The 21,661-nt window shown below is 43.9% G+C and overlaps 1 protein-coding gene across 1 annotated transcript in view; it reads left to right on the forward strand.

Annotated features, from left to right (window-relative positions):
• The window catches only part of scpep1 (serine carboxypeptidase 1), a 28,576-nt gene extending 20,307 nt beyond the window's left edge, over positions 1-8,269 (forward strand). The window contains exons 12-13 of the mRNA XM_060844416.1: positions 4,866-5,029; positions 7,992-8,269. Of these exons, the coding sequence (XP_060700399.1) occupies positions 4,866-5,029; positions 7,992-8,054 (227 nt within the window). The 3' untranslated portion in view covers positions 8,055-8,269. The remainder of the gene's footprint in view (positions 1-4,865; positions 5,030-7,991) is intronic.
• The last annotated feature ends 13,392 nt before the right edge of the window (positions 8,270-21,661 follow it).

Below are 21,661 nucleotides of genomic sequence, written 5' to 3' on the forward strand. Positions count from 1 at the left end.
GACCACACAATCTCCTGTCAATCCGTCTAACTATTGAGTCCCCTACCACTAGCGCTTTTCTATTCTTCCCCCTTCCCTTCTGAGCCAGTGTCAGGCTCAGTGCCAGAGACCTGACGACTATGGCTTTAGGTGGGATTAGGGTACTGAGCTCAAAGGTCAGCCATAACCATATAAAATGACCAGTGCAGGCTCGAGGGATTCAATGGCATGCTATTGCCCCTGTCTTCTGTTTCTCTAGTGGGTACGTCCACAGGTTGAAAAAGAGAATTTTCCTATACACATTTAACAAATTCATCTCCATCCAAGCTTATTAACAGTATGGCAGTCCCAGGCTATGTTTGGGAATTTAAAATCCCCTACCATCACAATCCTATTATTCTTGCAGATAACTGAGATCTCATTACAAATTTGCTTCTCGATTTCTGGCTGACTATTGGGAGGGCCGATAGTACAATCCCAATAATGTGATCATCCTTTTCCTGTTTCTCGGTTCCACTCAAATTACTTCATTGGATGCTCTCCCAGAAATATCCTCCCCACGTTACAGCTCACCAAAAACCCCACTGCTCCCCTTCTCTCCTTTTCTCTCACCCCCCCCCCTCCCCCCCCCCAAACTTCCTGTCCTTTCTACAGCATCTATATTCGAGAACACTAAGCTGCTCATCTAGTTCATCCCTGAGCCATGGTTCTGTATTAACTATGATATCCCAGTCCCATGTTCCCAACCATGCCCTGAGTTCATCTGCCTTATCTGTCAGGTGCTAGCAGAAAATGAGGACTACAGTTGCTGGAGATCGGAGTCGAAAGGGGTGGTGGAAAAGCACGGCAGGTCAGGGGGGAGGACAGCCAACACTTCAACAGGAATTCCTGATGAAATACTTTTGCCTGAAACATTGACTCTGCTGCCCCTCGGATGTTGCCTGACCTGCTGTGCTTTTCCAGTGCCCGTTTTTGATTTTGATCTGTAAGGCTTGTTGCACTGAAGTAAGTGTAGTTTAAGTTGTCTGATGTAACTGGATTTCTGTCTTGCTCGTGCCTAGCTTGAAAATATAAGTTGCTCCCCTTGGAGCAGCCTCACCCTGTGTCTTTTGTGACTGTTTTTGGATCAAACTACGCCGCACACATGCTCGCTTGCACACCTCAGAAAGATGTCCCCCACACCTCCACAAGCTGGTATATTAGTCCCCTTCCAATGCAGGTGCAGCCTGTCCTTCATATACAGGTCACTACTACCCCAGAAGAGATCTCAATAATCCAAAAGTATGAATCCTTTGCCCCTACACCAGCTCCTTAGCCACACATTTATGTTCTCTACCCTCCTATTTCTCCTCTCTCTCTAGCACATGGCACCGAGAGTAATCCAGATATTACTATTCTTGAGGACCTACCTTTTAAACCTCCTGCCTAACTTCCCATATTCTCTCTGCAGGACCTTGTCCCTTTCTCAACCGATGTTGCTGGCACCAACAAGTACAAGGGGTGGCATGGTGGCTCAGTGGTTAGCACTGCTGCCTCACGGTGCCAGAGACCCGGGTTCCATTCCTGTCTCAGGCAACTGACTGTGTGGAGTTTGCACATTCTCCCTGTGTCTGCATGGGTTTCCTCCGGGTGCTCCGGTTTCCTCCCACAGTCCAAAGATGTGCAGGTTAGATGAATTGGCCGTGCTAAACTTCCCGTAGTGTTAGGTGCATTAGTCAGAGGGAAATGGGTCAGACCCTCTCTGCCCAGTCCAACTTATCAATGTCCTTGAAGTTCCAGACTGTCTACCTCACAATTTACAATTCTTACAAACTTAGTGCCATTTGTAAACATTGAAATCTTTCCCTTGCACCAAATTCCAGATTACTGGAGAACAGAGCAACGACAGCCAGGTCTGTCACTCAGATTGGCTCCACTGTAAAGATAGGTATATCATGCTCCAAGCAATCGATTATGATAGAGGACACTCCTAGTCTGGGGCGCAGACAGACATTTCTGCAGCTGACAGGATGGTGTGATGCTTCCCTGGTGCCTGGGTCAAGGATGTCTCCGAGAAGATGCAGAATATTCTCAAAGGTGAGAATGACCGACAGAAGATTGTATTGTATTAGATTAGATTAGATTCCCTACAGTGTGGAAACAGACCCTTCGGTCCAACAAGTCCACTTCGACCCTCCAAAGGATAACCCACCCAGACTATGGGCAGTTTAGCATGGCCAACTCACCTAACCTGCATATCTTTAGATTGTGAGAGGAAACTGGAGTATCCGGAGGAAACCCACGCAGACACGGGGAGAATGTACAAACTCCACACAGACAGTCACCTGAGGTAGCAATCAAACCTGGGTCCCTGGTGCTGTGAGGCAGCAGCGCTAACCACTGAGCCACCGTGCTGTCCAAATTGATAGGGAGAGACTGTCCCCACTCATACAAGAAACAAGCGGGCATAGATTTAAAGTAATGAGAAATGGGCTGACTAGTGGAAAGTAACATTACCTGGCATTTGTGTGGCATGAATGACCTTCACCAATAACAGACAATTTAACCACTGCCCCTTGACATTCATTAGTGTTACCATCACTGAATCCCCCACTATCAACGTCATGGGGGTTACCATTGACCAGAAACTCAACTGGATGTGCCACCAAAACACAGTGGCAACAAGGGTTGGTCAGAGTCTTGGAATACTGTGGCAAGTAACTCCCCAAAGCTTACCTACCATCTCCAAGGCATAAGTCAGGAGTGGGATGGAATACTCCCCATGTGCCTGGATGGGGCAGCTCCAACAACACTCTAGAAGCTTGACACCATCCAGGATAAAGCAGCCCCCACTTGATTAGCACCACATCCACAAATATTCAATCCCTGCTCCACCGATGCTCAGCAACAGCAGTGTACACTATCTGCAAGCTACACTGCAGAAATTCACCAAAGATCCTCAGACAGCATCTTTCAAACCCATGACCACTTTCATCTGGAAGGACAAGGGCATCCGATACATGGGAACAGCACCCCCTGCAAGATCACCTCCGAGCCCCCTCACTTCCTGGAGAAGGGCTTATGCCCGAAACGTTGATTCTCCTTGAATGCTGTCTGACCTGCTGTATCTTTCCAGCACCACACTCTCTACTCTGATCTCCAGCATCTGCAGTCCTCACTTTCTCCGAGCCCCTCACTATCCTGGAAATATATTGTTATTCCTTCACTGTCATTGGGTCAAAATCCTGGAATTCCTTCCCAAAGAGCATTGTGGGTCAACCTACAGTAGGATTACAGCGTTGGAGGAAGGCAGCTCACTCCCACCTTCTCAAAAGGAAACTAGGGACAGGCAATAAATGCTGGGCCCAGCCAGTGACACTCGCATCCTACGAGTGGATAAAAAGAATGTGCAAAAGAAGCAAGGATGAAGTGACAAAAAACTTTCACACCCAGCGGGTAGTTAGGGTCTAGAATGTATTCTCTGATAATGGGGTAGAGGCACATTCAATTGAGACATTCGAGCGGAGACTGAATTTTTTTTTAGATAAAGATAGTGTACTGGAAAATGGGAAAAAGGCAGGAAATTGCTAACTGATAGTGGTACAATGGGCCAAATGGCCACCTCCAACACTAATAATTTTGTGGATCATTAAGTATATTCAAGGCTGTGATACTGATTTTATTTTTAATAAAGGAATTGAAGGTTAGGGAAAATGTAGCAAAGTGGAGTTGAGGATTGTCAGATGAGTCATGATCTCATTGAATGGCAGAGCGGACTCGATGGGCTGAATGGCCTACTTTGCTATGGCTCATCGTCTTATTCACTTTGGAAGAACAGAAAAGCAGAATTGTTCAAAGTTATAAATGTTGATATTCAGAGACACATTTGGAACAAAAAAAACACAAAAATATCAGGCAGTGAGAAAGGCCAATATGTTGTCCTTTACTACATGGGGATTGGAGTGTAGGAATAAAGAAATTGCACTTTAATTGTTCAGGGTTTTTGATGAGACCACACTTATGTGCAGATTTGGGGTCCTTATTTGAAGAAAGATGTATTCAGATCAGAGGCAGGACAGTTCAGTAAATTGGAAAGAGTGGGTTTTCCCATAATAATAGGCTGAGTAAATTGGTCTAGATTTTCTGGAGTTTAGAGGAATGAGAGACAGCAGATTGAGACATACAAGACTCTGGGGCTTAATGTGACCAACACTGGTCGCAGGGAATCTGAAACAGCTTTGGGATAAGGGTCCAATCATCTAGGGCTGAGATGAGGACAATTTACTTAATATGAAGAATGGATACATCTTTGGAATTCTGGACCTGAGGTTTGTAGGTGCTTTGTTGTTAGATACAATTATCCCAGCCTTATATAAATCTTAGCTGTCTCAGAAATAGGAGGAGTTGAAGCCCAAGATCAGCCAAGATCATATCGAATGCTGGAACAGGCTTGATGGGCTGAATGGTCATGTCTCTTGCTCTTAAGCCAAAAATAGATGAATGCAACTTTTCAGGGTTACAAGCCTAGAAAATATTAAATGGGGAGCGGTGAGGTTATGAAGGGATTTGAAATAGGAAAGCAAGGGTTGAAGACATGGCGGATATCAAGAAGCAATAGGTTGTGAAGGTGAATAGACTGAAGGATGTGGGTGAAGAGAGTCTTGGGGCATCAGATACAGGATTGTCTGAAAGTGCACAGGGCAATGAATCTGTGCACTGGACAAGAACTTGTTAAAGCACAGCAAGGAGGCAGCTCAGTACCATTATAGAAAGGAGAGTGTGGATTCGCCTGGACAGAAACTACAGTTGCTAGTTCAGGACTGAGAGATATTGGAAGTTTTCCACGGGAGCAGAAAAGGAAAATAGGAGAGTTTTCTCTCTGTCTATCTCTCTCTCTCTCAATCCAGGGCAAGAGATGTGGGTGAAGAAGCTGAAATGGCCAGGTCGTCCTACATTCTCCAGTCTGCGCTGGAAACCTGTGTACACTCCATCGAAGCTCTCGGATACTGCTGGATTCTATAAGCAGCATCAGAACTTTGCCTTCTTCTGGATCCTGAAAGCTGGTCACATGGTGAGTGATTTGTTAACTTCCTGACAGTCTGGGATACCACTTTAATGTTCCAGAATGGAGTTAAGGGATAAAGAGGTTCCGGAGCTAAAAGGAAATGTCATCTTGCAATTATTTAGTCTCTTCCATGACCACAGGGATGTCCCAAAGTGCTTTACAGCCAAAGAAATGTTGTTGTTTAGGTGTAGTCATGCTGTAATGTAGGAAACCTGGCAGCCAAACTGTGTACAGCAGGATTCCACTGATAGAAATGTTCTCATAACCAGATTCTCTGTTTTGATGATGTTTGTGGAAGGGAAGTATTAGCCATTGATCATACCTTCAGCTCCCCAGACCCTAATCCCTGGAACTCCTTTGCCCTTTAAGACCTTATCAGAGGTTCTCCTTCATCCTTGTGAAAGGCAACACCTTTTGAAGATGAAGCAGTGCCTCAGGACTGGGCTGAAGTCTTGGCCTAGGTATGTATGCTTCTGGCATGGATCTTGTACCCATAAGCCTGCTCCTCGAGGGGTTGATGGGATAGTGCTCATGGAGGATAAACACCACACAGACTGATGGTATTGGCAGCCTCTTTAGTAGTATTTCTGCAAGTCTGTTGTCTCTTCTATGTCTGTGTAATATAGATTCAGTAAAAATCCTCTTTACAGGCTACAGGTTTTTGGTCAGTTTTAATGCATGCTTTCCATAATCTAGGGAAGAACACAATGATTACAACCACTGTGTTTGCAACTACCTCCTTTGTGACCCTGATCCTTATTCTCTAATGGCTGTGATTGTTTTAGGTTTCTGTTTTACCTCTTGATTTTCAAGTTTTTTGTCTTCTGCAGAGGATAAAAATACAAAATTCTTGTTCAACACTTCTGCCATTTAAAAAAAAAGTTAGGGGATGTAGGTGCTACTGACTGGGTCAGATTTCTTTCCTGTCCCTAGTTGCTTTTGTGGTGGGACTGAGCTGCCTGCTTGAACCACTGCAGTCCATGTGCTGTGGGTTAACCCACAATGCCATTAGAGGGGCATTCCAGGATTTTGACTCAGCAATATTAAGAAATGGCAATATATTTCCTGTTCAGGATGGTAAGTGACTTAGAAGGGCACTTACCAGGGGGTGGTGTTCCATGTGTCTGATGCCCTTGTCCTTCCAGGTGGAAGTAGTTGTGGGTTTGGAAGGTGCTGTCTGAGGATCTATGGTGAATTTCTGCAGGGCATCTTGTAGCTAGTACACACTGCTACTACTGAGCATTGGTGATGGACGGAGTGGATGCTTGTGGATGTTATGCCAATCAAGAGGGCTCCTTTGTCCTGGATGTTGTCAAGCTGCTTGAGTGTTGAAGCACTCGTCTTGATGTTTCCTGGTTTTCCATTATTATTTCTCCAAGCTCCACCTCTAAGGGACTAATGCTCACTTTATTTACTCTATTCCTTTTTTATAAACTCTTACTATGTTACATTTCTAGCTAGCTGTCTCTTAAACAGCATTTTAGAGACATTCTCTGTTGGTTGAGAATCTGTTCAGTACTCTGATCTACCACTTTTTCAATCTTCCTTAGCTAGTTACAGATGGTGCCGCCTTCCCTGACAGTCTTTTTTTTAATGGAATATATCTTTGTCCTGGGTAATGAAATATGTTCTTAAATGACTGCCACTACTCTCCATTATCTTAAGTTGCTTTCCTAGTTCAGATTACCAATTCTGTCTTTATTGCCTTTTAGCTTTAAATCCACCCTTCTCCCACTGAAACAGAATGTAAAATACTCCCATGTTATGATCAATATTGCTTGGAGACTCCGTTACAATAGCATAATTAATGTCTGTTTGCATGGAGCTAGATCTAAAATATCCTGCTTCCTAGTTAGTATTTTGAAATAGCAGTCATGTAGCAGAAATGCCACCGGACTGGTAAACCATAGCCCCCTTGCCAATGCTGTGGGAACATGGGTTTGAATCTACCATGGCAGATGGTGAAATTGGAATTCAATAAAATTTGGAATTAAAGAACTAGACTAATAGTGACCATATAATCACCATTTTTGCTTAAAAAAGAAGCCATCTGGTTTGCTCAAAGGAAATCCTTGTGTGGTCTTGTTTTACATAGTGATCCAGACCCAGAGCAGTGTGGTTCTGTGTTGGAAAAGGCTGAAGATAACAGGCACTGACAAGACGCCTGTCAATGGGCTGCTATGTGAGTGGAATTACGCTGAGTCAGTGAGGTTTGCTAAGAGTTAGAAATGAAGGAAAACAGGAACTGCTGGCTCTATCAGATAAGGTATACATTGGTCATGTGCATACAGAATTCCAAGTAATACACTTACTTGGCACAGAGACTTGTGTATAAAAAGCCTGAAGAAATTCCTTTGTTCAACAACATCACGAAGACTAACATTGTAAGAAGGTACCCTATGTCAGGAGGCATGGTGATAGGGTGAGGGTTGGGGTTCTTGAGCAGAGCTTTTAGTTAGCCAGCTGTGAACTCTCCTGGGTAATAACATTTGGGTTTAGTTATAGAATTCAGATTAGTGAAAGACAGACAGTGATTGAGGTGTCGTAATAAATGAATTGTGGTTTCGTAGAGCTCGAAGTGTCTCCGCGGTATCTTCATCAATGTGTACTAGGTGTTGGGCAACGTCGGAAATGGCTGAGCAAGCCACTCCGATGGGCAACGTCGGAAATGGCTGAGCAAGCCACTCCGATGGGCAACAAATGCTGGCCTTTGCCAGTGATGCCCACATCTCATTAAAGAATAAAACAATCCTTACTCTTGGGAACTAATGCTTCTCCTTCATTCAGTCTCTGGAGATTAAAATCCCCCACGATTATTGTAGTACCTTTCTTGCAACCTCAATTATTGTTTTCCTTGTGTACTCTGTCCTACCCCAGCCATTGTTATCTATTAAACTACTCCCAGAAGCAACCTTTGTCTTTCATTGATGTGCAGCTGTGCTCATGACTGTTATTTCTTTGTTTTCAGATTCCATCTGACCAGGGAGAGATGGCACTGAAATTATTACGGATGGTGACAGGACAGGAGTAGCTGTAAAAATGCTGTTCAAATCCATGATTAGTTTGTGGTGTCACCCCTCGAGATTTGGGGCTGGAGTTACTCAGGGAGAGAAGGCCATTCTGTGAAGAATGACCCAGACAATGGCACCTTGTTAAACCTAATATTGTTGCCCCTGATGCACAGAGTGGGGATGTACTGAAATGTCAGAATCCTCTTTTCTTGATTAAAATGAACTCTGATAGCTTCCTGTGACTGCCTGTCTGTTTTATCCATAGGTGTGTGTGTGGAATAACGCTCCATTCGGTCCCTAGCCATAAGAAATAGGAGCAGGAAGAGGTCATTTGGACCCTTGAGCCTGATCCCCCTTCAATAGGATCATGGCTGATCAAACGTTCCTCATGACCACTTTCCTGCCTTAATACTGTAATCCCTGATTGCCAGACTGATCAAGAATCTATCTATCTCAGCCTTAAATATGCACAAGGACTGTAGAGCCACAGTTCTCTGTAGCAAGGAGTTCCAAACACGCACAACCCTCTGAGCAAAGAAATTTCTCATTTATTTTTCTTAAAAACTGACATCCCTTTATTCTGAGACTACGCGCTCTAGACTCTCCCATGAGGGGAAGCATCCTCTGTGTTTACATTGTCAGGCCCCTTTAAGAAGTCTATATTTCTCCATGAGCTCACTTGTCATTCTTCTAAACTGGAGGTCGCGGAGTCCCAACCTGTTTAGCCTTTGCTTTTAAGACAATCTCTCCATACCAGCGATTAACTCAGGTGAATCATCTCTGAACTGCCTCCAATGAAATGACATTTTTCCTTAAATATGAGAATCAACACTGTTCACGTTACTCCAGATGTGGCCTCCCCAGCACCTTGTACCATTGGCGGCACAGTGGTTAGCACTACTGCCTCACAACACCAGAGACCTGGGTTCAATTCCCGCCTCAGGTGACTCTGTGGAGTTTGTACATTCTCCCCGTGTCTGCATGGGTTTCCTCCAGGTGCTCCGGTTTCCCCCCACGGTCTAAAAATGTGCATTTTAGGTAAATTGGCTAAATTGCTAAATTACCCGTAGTGTTAGGTGAAGGGGTAAATGCAGGGGTTTGGGTGGGTTGCGCTTCGGTGGGTCGGTGTGGGCTTGTTGGGCCGAAGGGCCTGTTTCCACATTGTAAGTAATCTAATCTGATCCTGTATAGTTGTAGTCGGACTTTGCTACTCTTCTCCATCAATCCCCTTGAAATAAGAGCCAGCATTCCTGGTTACCTGCTGCCCCTGGGTGCTAGCTTTGTGTTTCATGCACAGGTCCCTCCAAGTTCCCTTTGTGTTGCAGCTTTTTGCAGTTTCTTTCCATTTTAAATAATATTCAGTTCTTTTGTTCTACCTTCTAAAATGAACAATCCAATTTCCCTCATTATATTTCATTTGCTGACTTACTGTCCACTTACTCAACCTATCAATCTCTCTAATCTACTTGTATTTAACTGCAACTTACCTTTCCACCTACTTTTGTGTTATCTACAAATTTGGCTACAGAACATTCACTCGCTCCCTCCAAGTTATGAATATCTATTGCAAATTTTTTTTATGGTCCCCAGCACTGATCTGAGGAACCCACTGGTTACAAGTTACCAACCTGAAGAAGGCATCCAATGCTGTTTTCTGAGTATGAGCCAAATCTCTAACCACACCGATAAACAACCTCCAACACCATGGGCTCTTATGACATCGCCTTTTGTGAGGTACCTTTTTGCATTCCTACTGGAAGTCCAAATACAATACATCTTAACCACTCTGGGTACGACTTTCTCAAACTCTCGACATGATTTCCCTTTCGTGAAGCCGTGCTACATCTGCTTGATTAGATAATGAATTTCCAAACCTTCTGCTATTACTTCCTTAATTAATTGTTTCCAACAGTTTTTCAACAAAAGATGTTAAGCTATAAAAGGCTAGAGTTACCTGTATTTTGCCTCCCTCCCATTCTGAATAGGGGTGACACAATGGCAGTCTTCTAGTCCTCCAGAATCCAAGGGTTTGGGGGAAAAATGAATTAATACATCCACTCATCTTCAGGGTTAAGGGGACATATGGCCAACATTTTCTCGAAATAATCAATCAACAAGTAGTGTTGATTAGACACCAACCAAGACATGTTAAAGTAACAGGCTTTAACCTAAAGCCCATCTTCCCAATCTCTCTCAGCTAAACAGGTTCAACAGCAGAAAGTGAGGACTGCAGATGCTGGAGATCAGAGCTGAAAATGTGTTGCTGGAAAAGCGCAGCAGGTCAGGCAGCATCCAAGGAGCAGGAGAATCGACGTTTCGGGCATAAGCCCGAAGAAGGGCTTATGCCCGAAACGTCGATTATCCTGCTCCTTGGATGCTGCCTGACCTGCTGCGCTTTTCCAGCAACACATTTTCAACAGCAGAAAGTGCCAGGCCTCACTGGGTTAGCACAGTGGAAATCAAACCTGGTATTTTCAAAATGTTGTTCTTAAGTATGCAAAATTCTCCAATCTACCTGTCAGGCAGACCCAGGTTTCTGTACTTAATTAATATTTATTACAAATAAATAGATTCTATCCACAGGTAACTAAGAACAGTTACCATACAACTACCAGTTACAATTTTATCCCCTTTTTGAAAATACAGACTTACGGACAGACCAAGAACATTGGTGTTGAGTGAAGGGAAGAAAATACTGGTGAACAAGGCAATTTCACTAGTCCTCGGGATTGAATGAGTGTTCCTTTTGTTTCCAGAATCCTCCAGTTCTTTAATCTCTTCCGTCAGCTTCTTCCACATCTTTATAAGAGGCACAGAGTGACTGGTCCACAATGATAAAACCTCTGATTTATTGGTTAAAAGGAACAGCTTACAGCAACACATGAGAGAAAACAACTGGTTTTCATCAGGTTTCAGATATTTTACAAGAGAGATAAACTACTTCCGTTTCAGTCCAGAAGCTAATGCCAGTATCATTCTGAGAGGCCCAGATAGAGTGGATGTGGAGAAGATGTTTCCACTAGTAGGAGAGCTTAATAGCTAATGCCTTAATTCAACCCCCTTCTATCATGGTCTTAATATCACCAAGCCAAAATGGCTGCTATGTTAACTTTGAATTATTGTTCCACAAAACAAATTATGCTGGAATTCATTCTATCATTCTTATCTCCTGTTCTTTCAGAAGGTTTAATTTCTCATCCCTTTAGAAAAATCCATTGCATTGTCCAAAGGTTAATGGAATTTTAAATGTCTCCCTGTTTAATTGTTGAGATATCATATCCGTCTACCTGCTTTTTTTGGTTAAAGTGAATAAGTGACTTTTAGGAGCCTTTTATAAGATGATGATCATTTAAGAAAAGACATGTTTATGATAATTAGGCAGTTGTGATCGTGAAAATGGTCAGTATTTTTCACTAATGATTGATGCCACTGCAGTTGTATCATATATGGAGCAAAGCAAAGTTAGTCTTGAAATATTGAACGAATGGTTCTCCTGAGTGTGAAAACGGAGTGGTTTTATTCATTTATTGACGATGGTGGGATGACTGACAAGGCTACAAACCTAAACTGGCTGGGTGACAATGACCTTCTGTTTGTACCTGATGTTGGCCAGGGCTATGAGAGGGTCCTTACAACAGCATCTAGGGTCATCTCCAGAGGAAACTTCATTCCTGCAGCTTCTCCTCTCATTGTGTCTGTGTAATGCCTAGTCTGCTCCTTTTTGCAGAGATTGACAATTTTGGGATGGTGCAAACTGTCTGTTATCTGCTCTCATCGTCCGAAAAGATGGGAGATTGTAGAGGACTGCATTGGCCAGATATCTCCTTGTAGTTCACCAGGGACTCAATGGACAGTCAGTGTATGATGACTTTACTCAGCAGTGACCAGGCATTTCATGTCACTCTGAAAGAAATCTCAAAGTTGGAGAATCTGACAGCTAAGCCCAAGATGGAATTGACCTGGGCTGTCAATTTGTTTCATCTTTCCAATGTATTTTGATGCCAGTCTGCTGGTTTAAGGTGTTCGAAGCAATAGGTCAGTGGAATTGGGTGACAGACGCAATACCACCACAGGCATTGCAGTTAGGAATGTGCAGGTACGACTGGGTCTGTTAATGATTTTGAGGGATTAGTGATTTTCAAGTTATAGTGAAAAATAATTACCATTTGGAAGGACAATGACCAATTCTGCCAGAAGTTCAACATAGGACAGGAAATCATATTTTTTTGACAGAAGTAGGTCAGACACTGAAGCTGTAGTTCCACAAATTATGTTCAAGGAGCAGTATCTTAGAAAGTCTGCGAAGGTATGAATCAGCAATTATAAGTCAGAGGAACAGGTACTTTGATTCTACCTTGATAAAACGGATGAAATAATTATTAATGACTGCAATAAAGCTGCTTCAGAGTAGAGGGATGGTGTGTCAGCAGTAACATTATTGTTTTATAATTCAAGATTTTAAATAAATTTATGGAGCAAATGGACAGACTTTTATTAATGGGTTAAAGGGATATCGAAAGCAGTGGAGTTGAAGCTGAGAGGAGATCAGCCATAAATGTGCTGATTGGTGGAGCTGGTTTAAGGGGTTGGATTTACCTCTCCGCAGTTCTTTTGGTTTTTATTTTGGATTTACCGAACAATGATTCACAGAGTAAGTCACAGTAATGAGTCATATCCTCCACCTTACCTGACAAAACTACCATCTGACATTCAGGAATTCATTTCCTGACACATACATTGTGTAGTTTTTGGGTAGTGCCGGTAATTGGCCCTTTAGTAAGCTCAAGCTTATTACAAATCATTTGAGGAGTTCCATGAGCCAAGAAAGATGAGTTAGTTTTTAAAATATTCCACATTGAGAATGAATTGGCAAGAAATGTGAATTTTTGTGCTAACCAATTTGTTTGCTGCCATGTGTACTGAGGGAGATAATGGTTGAGTTTGATTTATTGTTGTCACATGTACTGAGTGATAGTGGAAAGTGTTGTTTTACATGCTACACAAACAGATTGAAACTCTGAAGATGTCACACAGTGAGTTCTACACCAGCCTTGGTGAGGAGCTGAGGTATTCAATTCTAGATTAGAGTGGTGCTGGAAAAACACATCAGTTCAGACAGCATCCGAGGAGCAGGAAAATCGACATTTCGGGCAAAAGCGCTTCATCAGGATTTGTAATGAAGGGCTTTTGCCCGAAACATCGATTTTCCTGCTCCTCGGATGCTGCCTGACCTGCTGTGCTTTTCCAGCCCCACTCTAATCTAGACTCTGGTTTCCAGCATCTGCAGCCCTTGTTTTTAACCTAGCTGAGGTACTGAATACAGCTGCAAAGATTGTTGTTTTTATGTCTGACTAGAATGTAGTTGTACTTAAAGCTATGAAGTACTTACGGCAACCTGTTTGGTAACAATGGCGCTCCTTTTGTAAACACTGAATAGTGGGCTATCTTTCACCATTGTATTGATCCTAGATAAAGGGGGTTAGGTGGCAGCAAGTTATCTCAAACAACCCTTGCTCTGTAATAAAACAAAGAACTACAAGTGGTGGAAATCTGAAACAAAAACAGAAATTGCTGGTGAAACTCAGCAGGTTTGGCAGTATCTGTGGGAAGAAAGCCCACATTTCAAATCCAGTGATTCTTCTTCATGACACCATCAGAGATAAGAGCAGAAATTAGGCCATTCAATCACTGCTGACAAGTATCTCAACCCCATTCTCCTGCTTTCACCCTGTAACCTTTGATCCCCTTTACTCAAGAATCTATCTGTCACCGTCTTAAATATACTCAATGACCTGCTGTGGCAATGATTCCCCACTCTCTGGCTGAAGAAGTTTCTCCTTACCTCCATTCTAATTTGGGCTTTCCTTTTACTCTAAGGCTGTGCCCTCGGATCCTAGTCTCTCCTACCAATGGAAACTTTTTCCCAACATCTACTCTGTCTAGGCCATTCTGTACATTTCATTTAGATTTCCCCGTTATCCTTCTAAACTCCATCGAGTATAAACCCGTGGTTCTCAAGTGAACCTCGTATGTTGAGCTTTTCGTTCCTGGGACCACTCTCATGAACCTCCTCTGAACACACTCCAAGGCCAGTCCATCCTCCCTGAGATATGGGGTCCAAAACTGCACACGATACTCCAAATGTGGTCTGACCAGAGCCTCAGAAGTACATCCTCACTTTTATATTCATGCCCTCTCAAAATAAATGCCATCATTGCATTTTTTGGAGACGCTGGTGTTGGACAGGGCTGTACAGAGTTAAAAATCACACAACACCAGGTTACTGTCCTTATTTGGAAGCACTAGCTTTTTCAGTGCTGCTCCTTCATTGAGTGGTTGTGGAGAATAAGATTGTAAGACACAGAATTTATAGCAAAAGTTAACAGTGTGATGTAACTGAAATCATACATTGAAAAAGACCCGGATTGTTTGTTAAGTCTCTCATCTTTTAGAATGACCATATTGGTTTCCGTTCATTCATATGTAAATTGCAAAATCTTTTTTAAAAGTTCCATTCTGAAGTGCACTGGTCATGTCGGCCCAGAGAACGTGTTGCAGGTACTAACTCCGTGTGAGACTGTCTGTGTCACAATAGTCAGACAGATTATACTCTAAGAAACGGATTTACAGAATCTTACATGGATTCATGCAGTTTTTGAGCAAAGTAAAATGTAATTCTGCAAGTACAATTTCACCCCACACACTTCTATATATATGTGGGGAGGGGGGGGGGGGGGGGGGAGGGGGGAGGGCGATGAGTGTTTGTGAGAAGGTGTGTGCATGTGTGTGAGTGTAAAGGGGTTTAGGTCTGTGAGAGGGTGTGTGTGTGGGAGTGTATGAGAGAGGGCCTGAGTATGTGTGTGTACAAGTGTGTGTGTGTGTGTGTGTGTGTGTATATAGTGCAGTGGGGTCACCTGGAGTGTGACATGAACCCAAGGTCCCGGTTGAGGCCCTCCCCATGGGGACCGAACTTAGCTATCAGCCTCTGGTCGGATACTTTTCATTGCTGCCTGTCCTGAAGTCCGCCTTGGAGGATGGTCACCCGAAGGTCCGAGGTTGAATGTCCTGGACCACTGAAGTGCTCTCCGACTGGGATGGAACCCTCCTGTTTGGTGATTGTTGTGCAGTGTCCATTCATCTGTTGCTGTAGCCTCTGCTTGGTCTCGCCAATGTATCATGCCTCAGGGCATCCTTGCCTGCAGTGTATGAGATAGAGAATGTTGGCTGAGTTACGTGAGTACCTGCCACGTACATGGTGGTATCCGTGTCGACATTCTGACACGTCTTGCAGTGTCTACCATGACAAGGTTGTATGGTATTGTCCTGAAAGCTGGGCAGTTTGCTACAAACAATGATCTGTTTGAGGTTTGGTGGCCACTCCTCAGCCCATTGGCCCAACTGGTCCAGACCCTGTTGTAATCTGAGGTAACCTCCAAGTTTGGTGTCATTAGCAAACTTACTAACCATACCTCTTATGCTAACATCCAAATCATTGAAATAAATGATGAAAAGTAGTGGACCCAGCACCGATCCTTGTGGTAATCCACTGGTCACAGGCCTCCAGTTTGAAAAACAACCCTTCGCCACCACCCTCTGTTTTCTACCTTTGAGCTAGTTCTGTATCCAAATGGCTAGTTCTCCCTGTATTCCATGAGATCTAACCTTGCTCACCAATCTCCCATGGGGAAACTTTTCAAACTCCTTACTGAAGTTCACGTAGATCTGATCTATCCCTCTGCCCTCCTTAGTCCTCTTTGTTACTTCCTCAAAAAACTCAATCAAGTTTGTGAGACATGATTTCCCACGCACAAAGCCATGTTGACTATCCCTAATCAGTCCCTGCCTTTCCAAATACATGTACACCCTGTCCCTCAGGATTCTCTCCAACAACTTGCCCACCACCGAGGTCAGGCTCACTGGTCTATAGTTCCCTGGCTTGTCCTTACCGCCCTTCTTAAACAGTGGCACCACGTTGGCCAACCTCCAGTCTTCCAGCACCTCACCTGTGACTATCGATGATACAAATATCTCAGCAAGAGGCCCAGCAATCACTTCTCTACTTTCTCACAGAGTTCTAGGGTACACCTGATCGGGTCCTGGGGATTTATCCACTTTTATGCATTTCAAGACATCCAGCACCACCTCCTCTGTGATATGGATATTTTTCAAGATGTCACCATCTATTTCCCTGCATTCTATATCTTCCATGTCCTTTTCCACAGTAAATACTGATGCAAAATACTCGTTTAGTATCTCCCCCATTTTCTGTGTCTCCACACAAAGGCCGCCTTGCTGATCTTTGAGGGCCCTATTCTCTCCCTAGTTACCCTTTTGTCCTAAATGTATTTGTAAAAACCCTTTGGATTCTCCTTAACTCTATTTGGCAAAGCTATCTCATGTCCCCTTTTTGCCCTCCTGATTTTTCTCGTAAGAATACTCCTACTGCCTTTATGCTCTTCTAAGGATTCACTCGATCTATCCTGTCTGTACCTGACATATGCTTCCTTCTTTTTCTTAACCAAACCCTCAATTTCTTTAGTCATCCAGCATTCCCTTTCCCAAATGCCTTTCCTTTCACCCTGACAGGAATATACTTTCTCTGGACTCTCGTTATCTCATTTCTGAAGGCTTCCCATTTTCCAGCCGTTCCTTTACCTCTGAACATCTGTCCCCAATCAGCTTTTGAAAGTTCTTGCCTAATACCATCAAAATTGGCCTTTCTACAATTTTGAATTTCAACTTTTAGATCAGGTCTATCCTTTTCCATCACTATTTTAAAACTAATAGAATTATGGTCGCTGGCCCCAAAGTACTCCCCCACTGACACCTCAGTCACCAGCCCTGCCTTATCTCCCAGAAGTAGGTCAAGGTTTGCACCTTCTCTAGTAGGTACATCCACATACGGAATCAGAAAACTTTCTTATACACACTTAACAAATTCCTCTCCATCTAAACCCTTAACACTTTGGCAGTCCCAGTCTATGTTTGGAAAGTTAAAATCCCCTACCATAACCACTCTATTATTCTTACAGATAACACATCTCCTTACAAATTTGTTTCTCAATTTCCCTCTATTGGGGGGTCTTTGATACAATCCCAATAAGGTGATCATCTTTTTCTTATTTCTCAGTTCCACCCAAATAACTTCCCTGGATGTATTTCTGGGAATATCCTCCCTCAGCACAGCTGTAATGCTATCCCTTATCAAAAATACCATTCCCCCTCCTCTCTTGCCTCCCTTTTTGTCCTTCCTGTAGCATTTGTATCCTGGAACATTAAGCTGCCAATCCTGCCCATCCCTGAGCCATGTTTCCGTAATTGCTATGATATCCCAGTCCCATGCCCTGAGTTCATCTGCCTTCCCTGTTAGGCCCCTTGCTTTGAAATAAATGCAGTTTATCAGTCCTACCCTGTTCTCAGCTTTATCCCTGCCTGCCCTGACTGTTTGACTCGCTTCTGTTCTCGATCGTACCAGTCTCAGATTGATCTCTTTCCTCACTATCTCCCTGTGTCCCACCTCTCCTCCCCCACCCCCCCCACCTTACTAGTTTAAATCCTCTTGAGTAGCTCTAGCAAATTTCCCTACCAGTATATTAGACCCCTTCCAATTTAGGTGCAATCCATCCTTCTTATACAGGTCACTTCTACCCCAAAAGAGATTCCAATGATCCAAAATGTGAATCCTCCTCCTATACACCAGCTCCTCAGCCATGCATTCATCTGCTCTATCCTCCTATTCGTACTCTCATTAGCTTGTAGCACCGGGAGTAATCCAGATATTACTACTCTTGAGTACCTCCTTTTTAATTTTCTGCCTAACTCCCTGTAAGCTCCCTTCAGAATCTCAACCTTTTCCTTCCTATATCGTTGGTTCCAATGTGGACAATGACCTCTTGCTGGCCCCTCTCCCCAGTGAGAACATTCTGCACCCTCTCTGAGACATCCTTGATTCTGGCACCAGGGAAGCAAGACACCATTCTGATTTTTCGCTGCTGGTCACAGAAATGTCTGTCTGTACCTTGGACTAGAGAGTCCCCTGACACAATTGATCTGTTGGAACCCGACGTACCCCTCATTACATTAGAGCCTGTCAGAAACCAGAAACCAATACCAGAAACTTGGCTGTTCGTGCTACATTCCCCTGAGAATCCATCACCCCCTACATTTTCCAAAACAGCAGACCTGTTTGAAATGGGGATAAGCACAGAAGACTCCAGCACTACCTGCCTACCTCTCTTACCTTTCCTGTGACAGAATCTGAGACTTTCCCCCTTTCCTATAACTGCCATCCATCACATCTCCTTGCTTTTGTAAATTCCTCATTGCCTCTAACTGCCTCTCCAACTGATCCATTCGACCTGATTGGATTCGCAACCAATGGCATTTATTGCAGATATAATACTCAGTTATCAGTAAACTCTCCCTAAACTCCCACATCCGACAAGAAGAGCATATCACTCTATTAAGGGCCATTTTTGCTTCTTTCAATCTGCAGACGTAGAAAATAGCTCTGTCTTATCCTCTACAAAACGCTGCTCCAGGTTACATTAATACTTATGGCTTATAGTTTAAGTTTGATCAAGGGAGATAGCTCAATAAAACATATAATCAAAGAAAGAACCCACTCTACTCACTACTGCAGACTTATTTTAAGGCCACATTTAAAATCCATTTATCTGTTTCTGTGCTGTGACCACTCCCAAACAGGTTCCTCCAAGATCAGTTGTGAATTTCACTGTTTGTTTATTTTCCCAGATGTACTCCAATGTCCAGCGATACAAAAATTCAAACAGCAAAGGCAGTAACTGCTAACTCTGCCAGTTAGCAATGTGGGTTTCTGTTTTTCTCTCTCTCTCTCTATCCTGCACTAACCTCACCATGTGATTCCTTTGTCTGTTCCTCTCTCTTGCTGTTGTTTTGACTTTTGTTTCTCCAAAGTTCCAAACCAATGCAACAGCAGACGAAACAGTAATTGCTGCTCCTGGAATTCAAGGAAATCACCTCAAATACCTCAAAAAAAAGAGCAGTTGTTAAAGCCAGAAATTTTTCCCATCCTCCATCTTGGATTACCCAAAACCAAAGCCATTCTTACTATTGATTGAATTTTATTTCTTACTAATGAAGATACCCCATCCATCCTCTGCCCACCTGCCTGTCTTTTCAAGGGAATGTATATCCTTGAATATTCAGCTCCCAATCCTGGTCCCCTTGCAGCCGTGTCTCCGTGATGACCACATCACACCTGTTTTGTTTAGTGCCACAAGCTCGTTTACCTTATTCCTTATACTGCGTGCACGCAGATATAACACCTTCAGTCCTGTATTAACCATCATTCTTCTCATTGTCATTCGCTTGACCAGTATGCTTGAAGTTTGATTGTTAACCCTTTCCATACACTCAGTCCTATTTGCTAATGTGCTGGAGATTTGAATAAACTCTCCTGAATTGTGCACTCTTACCTCCCCACTTTAATTTGGATTTTCTAATTTCCCCTGTATCTGAAACCTCCCCCCTCACAGGCTCTCAGTGTTTAAAGCCTGTCTCCAGCATGAGTTATGTAATTCGCTAGGACTCTGGGCCCAGCACGGTTCAGATGATGATCCCATTGGGATAAGGTCCCTTCTTCCCCAGTACTGGTGCCAATGTCACATGAATTCAAACCCATTTCTCCCATACCAATCCTTGAGCCATGCATTTACCTGCTTAATCTTATTGACACTATGCCAATTAGATTGTGGTTTCGGTAGTAATCCAGAGATTATTACCTTTTTGGTTCTCCTTTATAATTTAGCTCCTAGCTGTTCATACTCTCTTAGCAAAATTCTGCTCTAGTTTTATCTACCATATCTACTTGAGTAATAGTTGATCTCATGTAAAAATTGACTCTCCAGTTTTGGCCAAATAATCTGAAATTTTCCATATATTTTGTGTAAAAGTCGACCCTATTTTTTCACATATAACAGATCCACGTTTAGGAGTCAGTGTGCTGGCCGTCAAATCCTGCTCCAGCTTTCCAGCCTGCTACTCCCGGTCCTCCAGCTCTCCGCTCCTGGTCTTCCGGTCTACAGTCTATTGTGTTCTGCATCGGATTTTCAGAATTAACATAATTTGTTCTTTTTTCCTTTATTTGTTTAGAGATCAGTTGGACTTCTGCTAATGATACAGTATGAATTTTGATGGGCATGAATTTACAAGTCATTAACTGAGATAACTTAAAGTTTTATCAGTATAAAAGAGGTGACATCTTCGATCAGACAATGCATTTTAGGTGTGAGGATTTGTTTCAAATCCGTCTGTCTTAACCTGGAGTCAGACTAGTTTCATTTCCAAAGTAGGAATTTACATGATACCACATCGATTAACTGTCTAAAACATTGTGCTTTTTGAACAAATAGAATGTATCTGCAAATGGAAATTCCCCCCATAGACTTATATGGGTGTGTGTGTGTAAGAGAGAGGGAAAGAGAGTGTGTGTATGTGTGCTTAAGAGAGAGTCTGTGTGTGTGTGTGGGTGTGTGTAGTGTGGGTGTGTGGGTGTGTATGTGTGCTTAAGAGAGAGTCTGTGTGTGTGTGTGTGTGTGGGTGTGTGTGTGTGGGTGTGGGTGTGCGGTGTGTGGGTGTGCGTAGTGTGTGTGTGGGTGTGTGGGTGTGTGTAGTGTGTGGGTGTGTGGGTGTGTGTAGTGTGGGTGCATCACCTGTAGTCCCATATGAACCCAAGATCCTGGTTGAGGCCGCCCTCATGCGTATGGATCTTGGCTATCAGCCTCTGTTTGGTGATTCTACATTGTTATATATCTTAAAGGCTGCCTTGAAGGATGCTTACCCGAAGATCAGAGGCTGAAATATCCTTGACCACTGAAGTGTTCCCTGACTGGGATTGTGCAACAATTGCCAGACAGCAGTTGACTATGTCCATTCATCTGTTGTGGCAGCATCTGTTGGTCTCACCAATATACCATGCCTTGGGGCATCCTTGCTAGCAGGCTATGAGACAGACGACACTGGCAGAGTCATATGAGAATCTGCTGTGTGTGGTGTTGCCACATGTTTTGGGAGTAACCATGCTGGTGATCTGACATGTGGTGTAGAGGTTACTGGGGCAGGGTTCAGTGTTGTGGTCGGTGTTGTCCTGAAGGCTGGCCAGTTTGCCGAGAACAATGGTCTGGTTAAGTTTTGGCGGTTGTTTGAAGGTAAGAGGCGGGGATAATCTAGGCGAGATATTCCTCATCAATGATGTGTTGAAGGCCACCGGCCACCAGCCTTACCCAAGATGGCGCCGGGAGGGGAGAGATAAGGGCAAGGAGCAGACAGTAGGGGGCGGTCCCGCGGGGAAGAGGGCGGTGCCGTGGGGGAGGGGGCGGTCCCGCGGGGAAGTGATGGGAAGGGGGCGGTGCCGCGGGGGGAAGGTGATGGAAAGTGGGCGGTGCCGGGGAAGTGGGCGGTGCCGTGGGGGGAGGTGATGGAAAAGGGACGGTCCAGCGGGAAAGGGGGCGGTGCCTCGGGAATAAGGTGATGGAAAGGGGGCGGTGCCGCGGGGGCAAGGTGATGGGAAGGGGGCGGTGCCGCGGGGGGAGGTGATGGGAAGGGGGCGGTGCCACGGGGGGAGGTGATGGGAAGGGGGCGGTGC

This window comes from Hemiscyllium ocellatum, chromosome 25 (assembly GCF_020745735.1).
Source record: "Hemiscyllium ocellatum isolate sHemOce1 chromosome 25, sHemOce1.pat.X.cur, whole genome shotgun sequence".
Taxonomy (NCBI): domain Eukaryota; kingdom Metazoa; phylum Chordata; class Chondrichthyes; order Orectolobiformes; family Hemiscylliidae; genus Hemiscyllium; species Hemiscyllium ocellatum.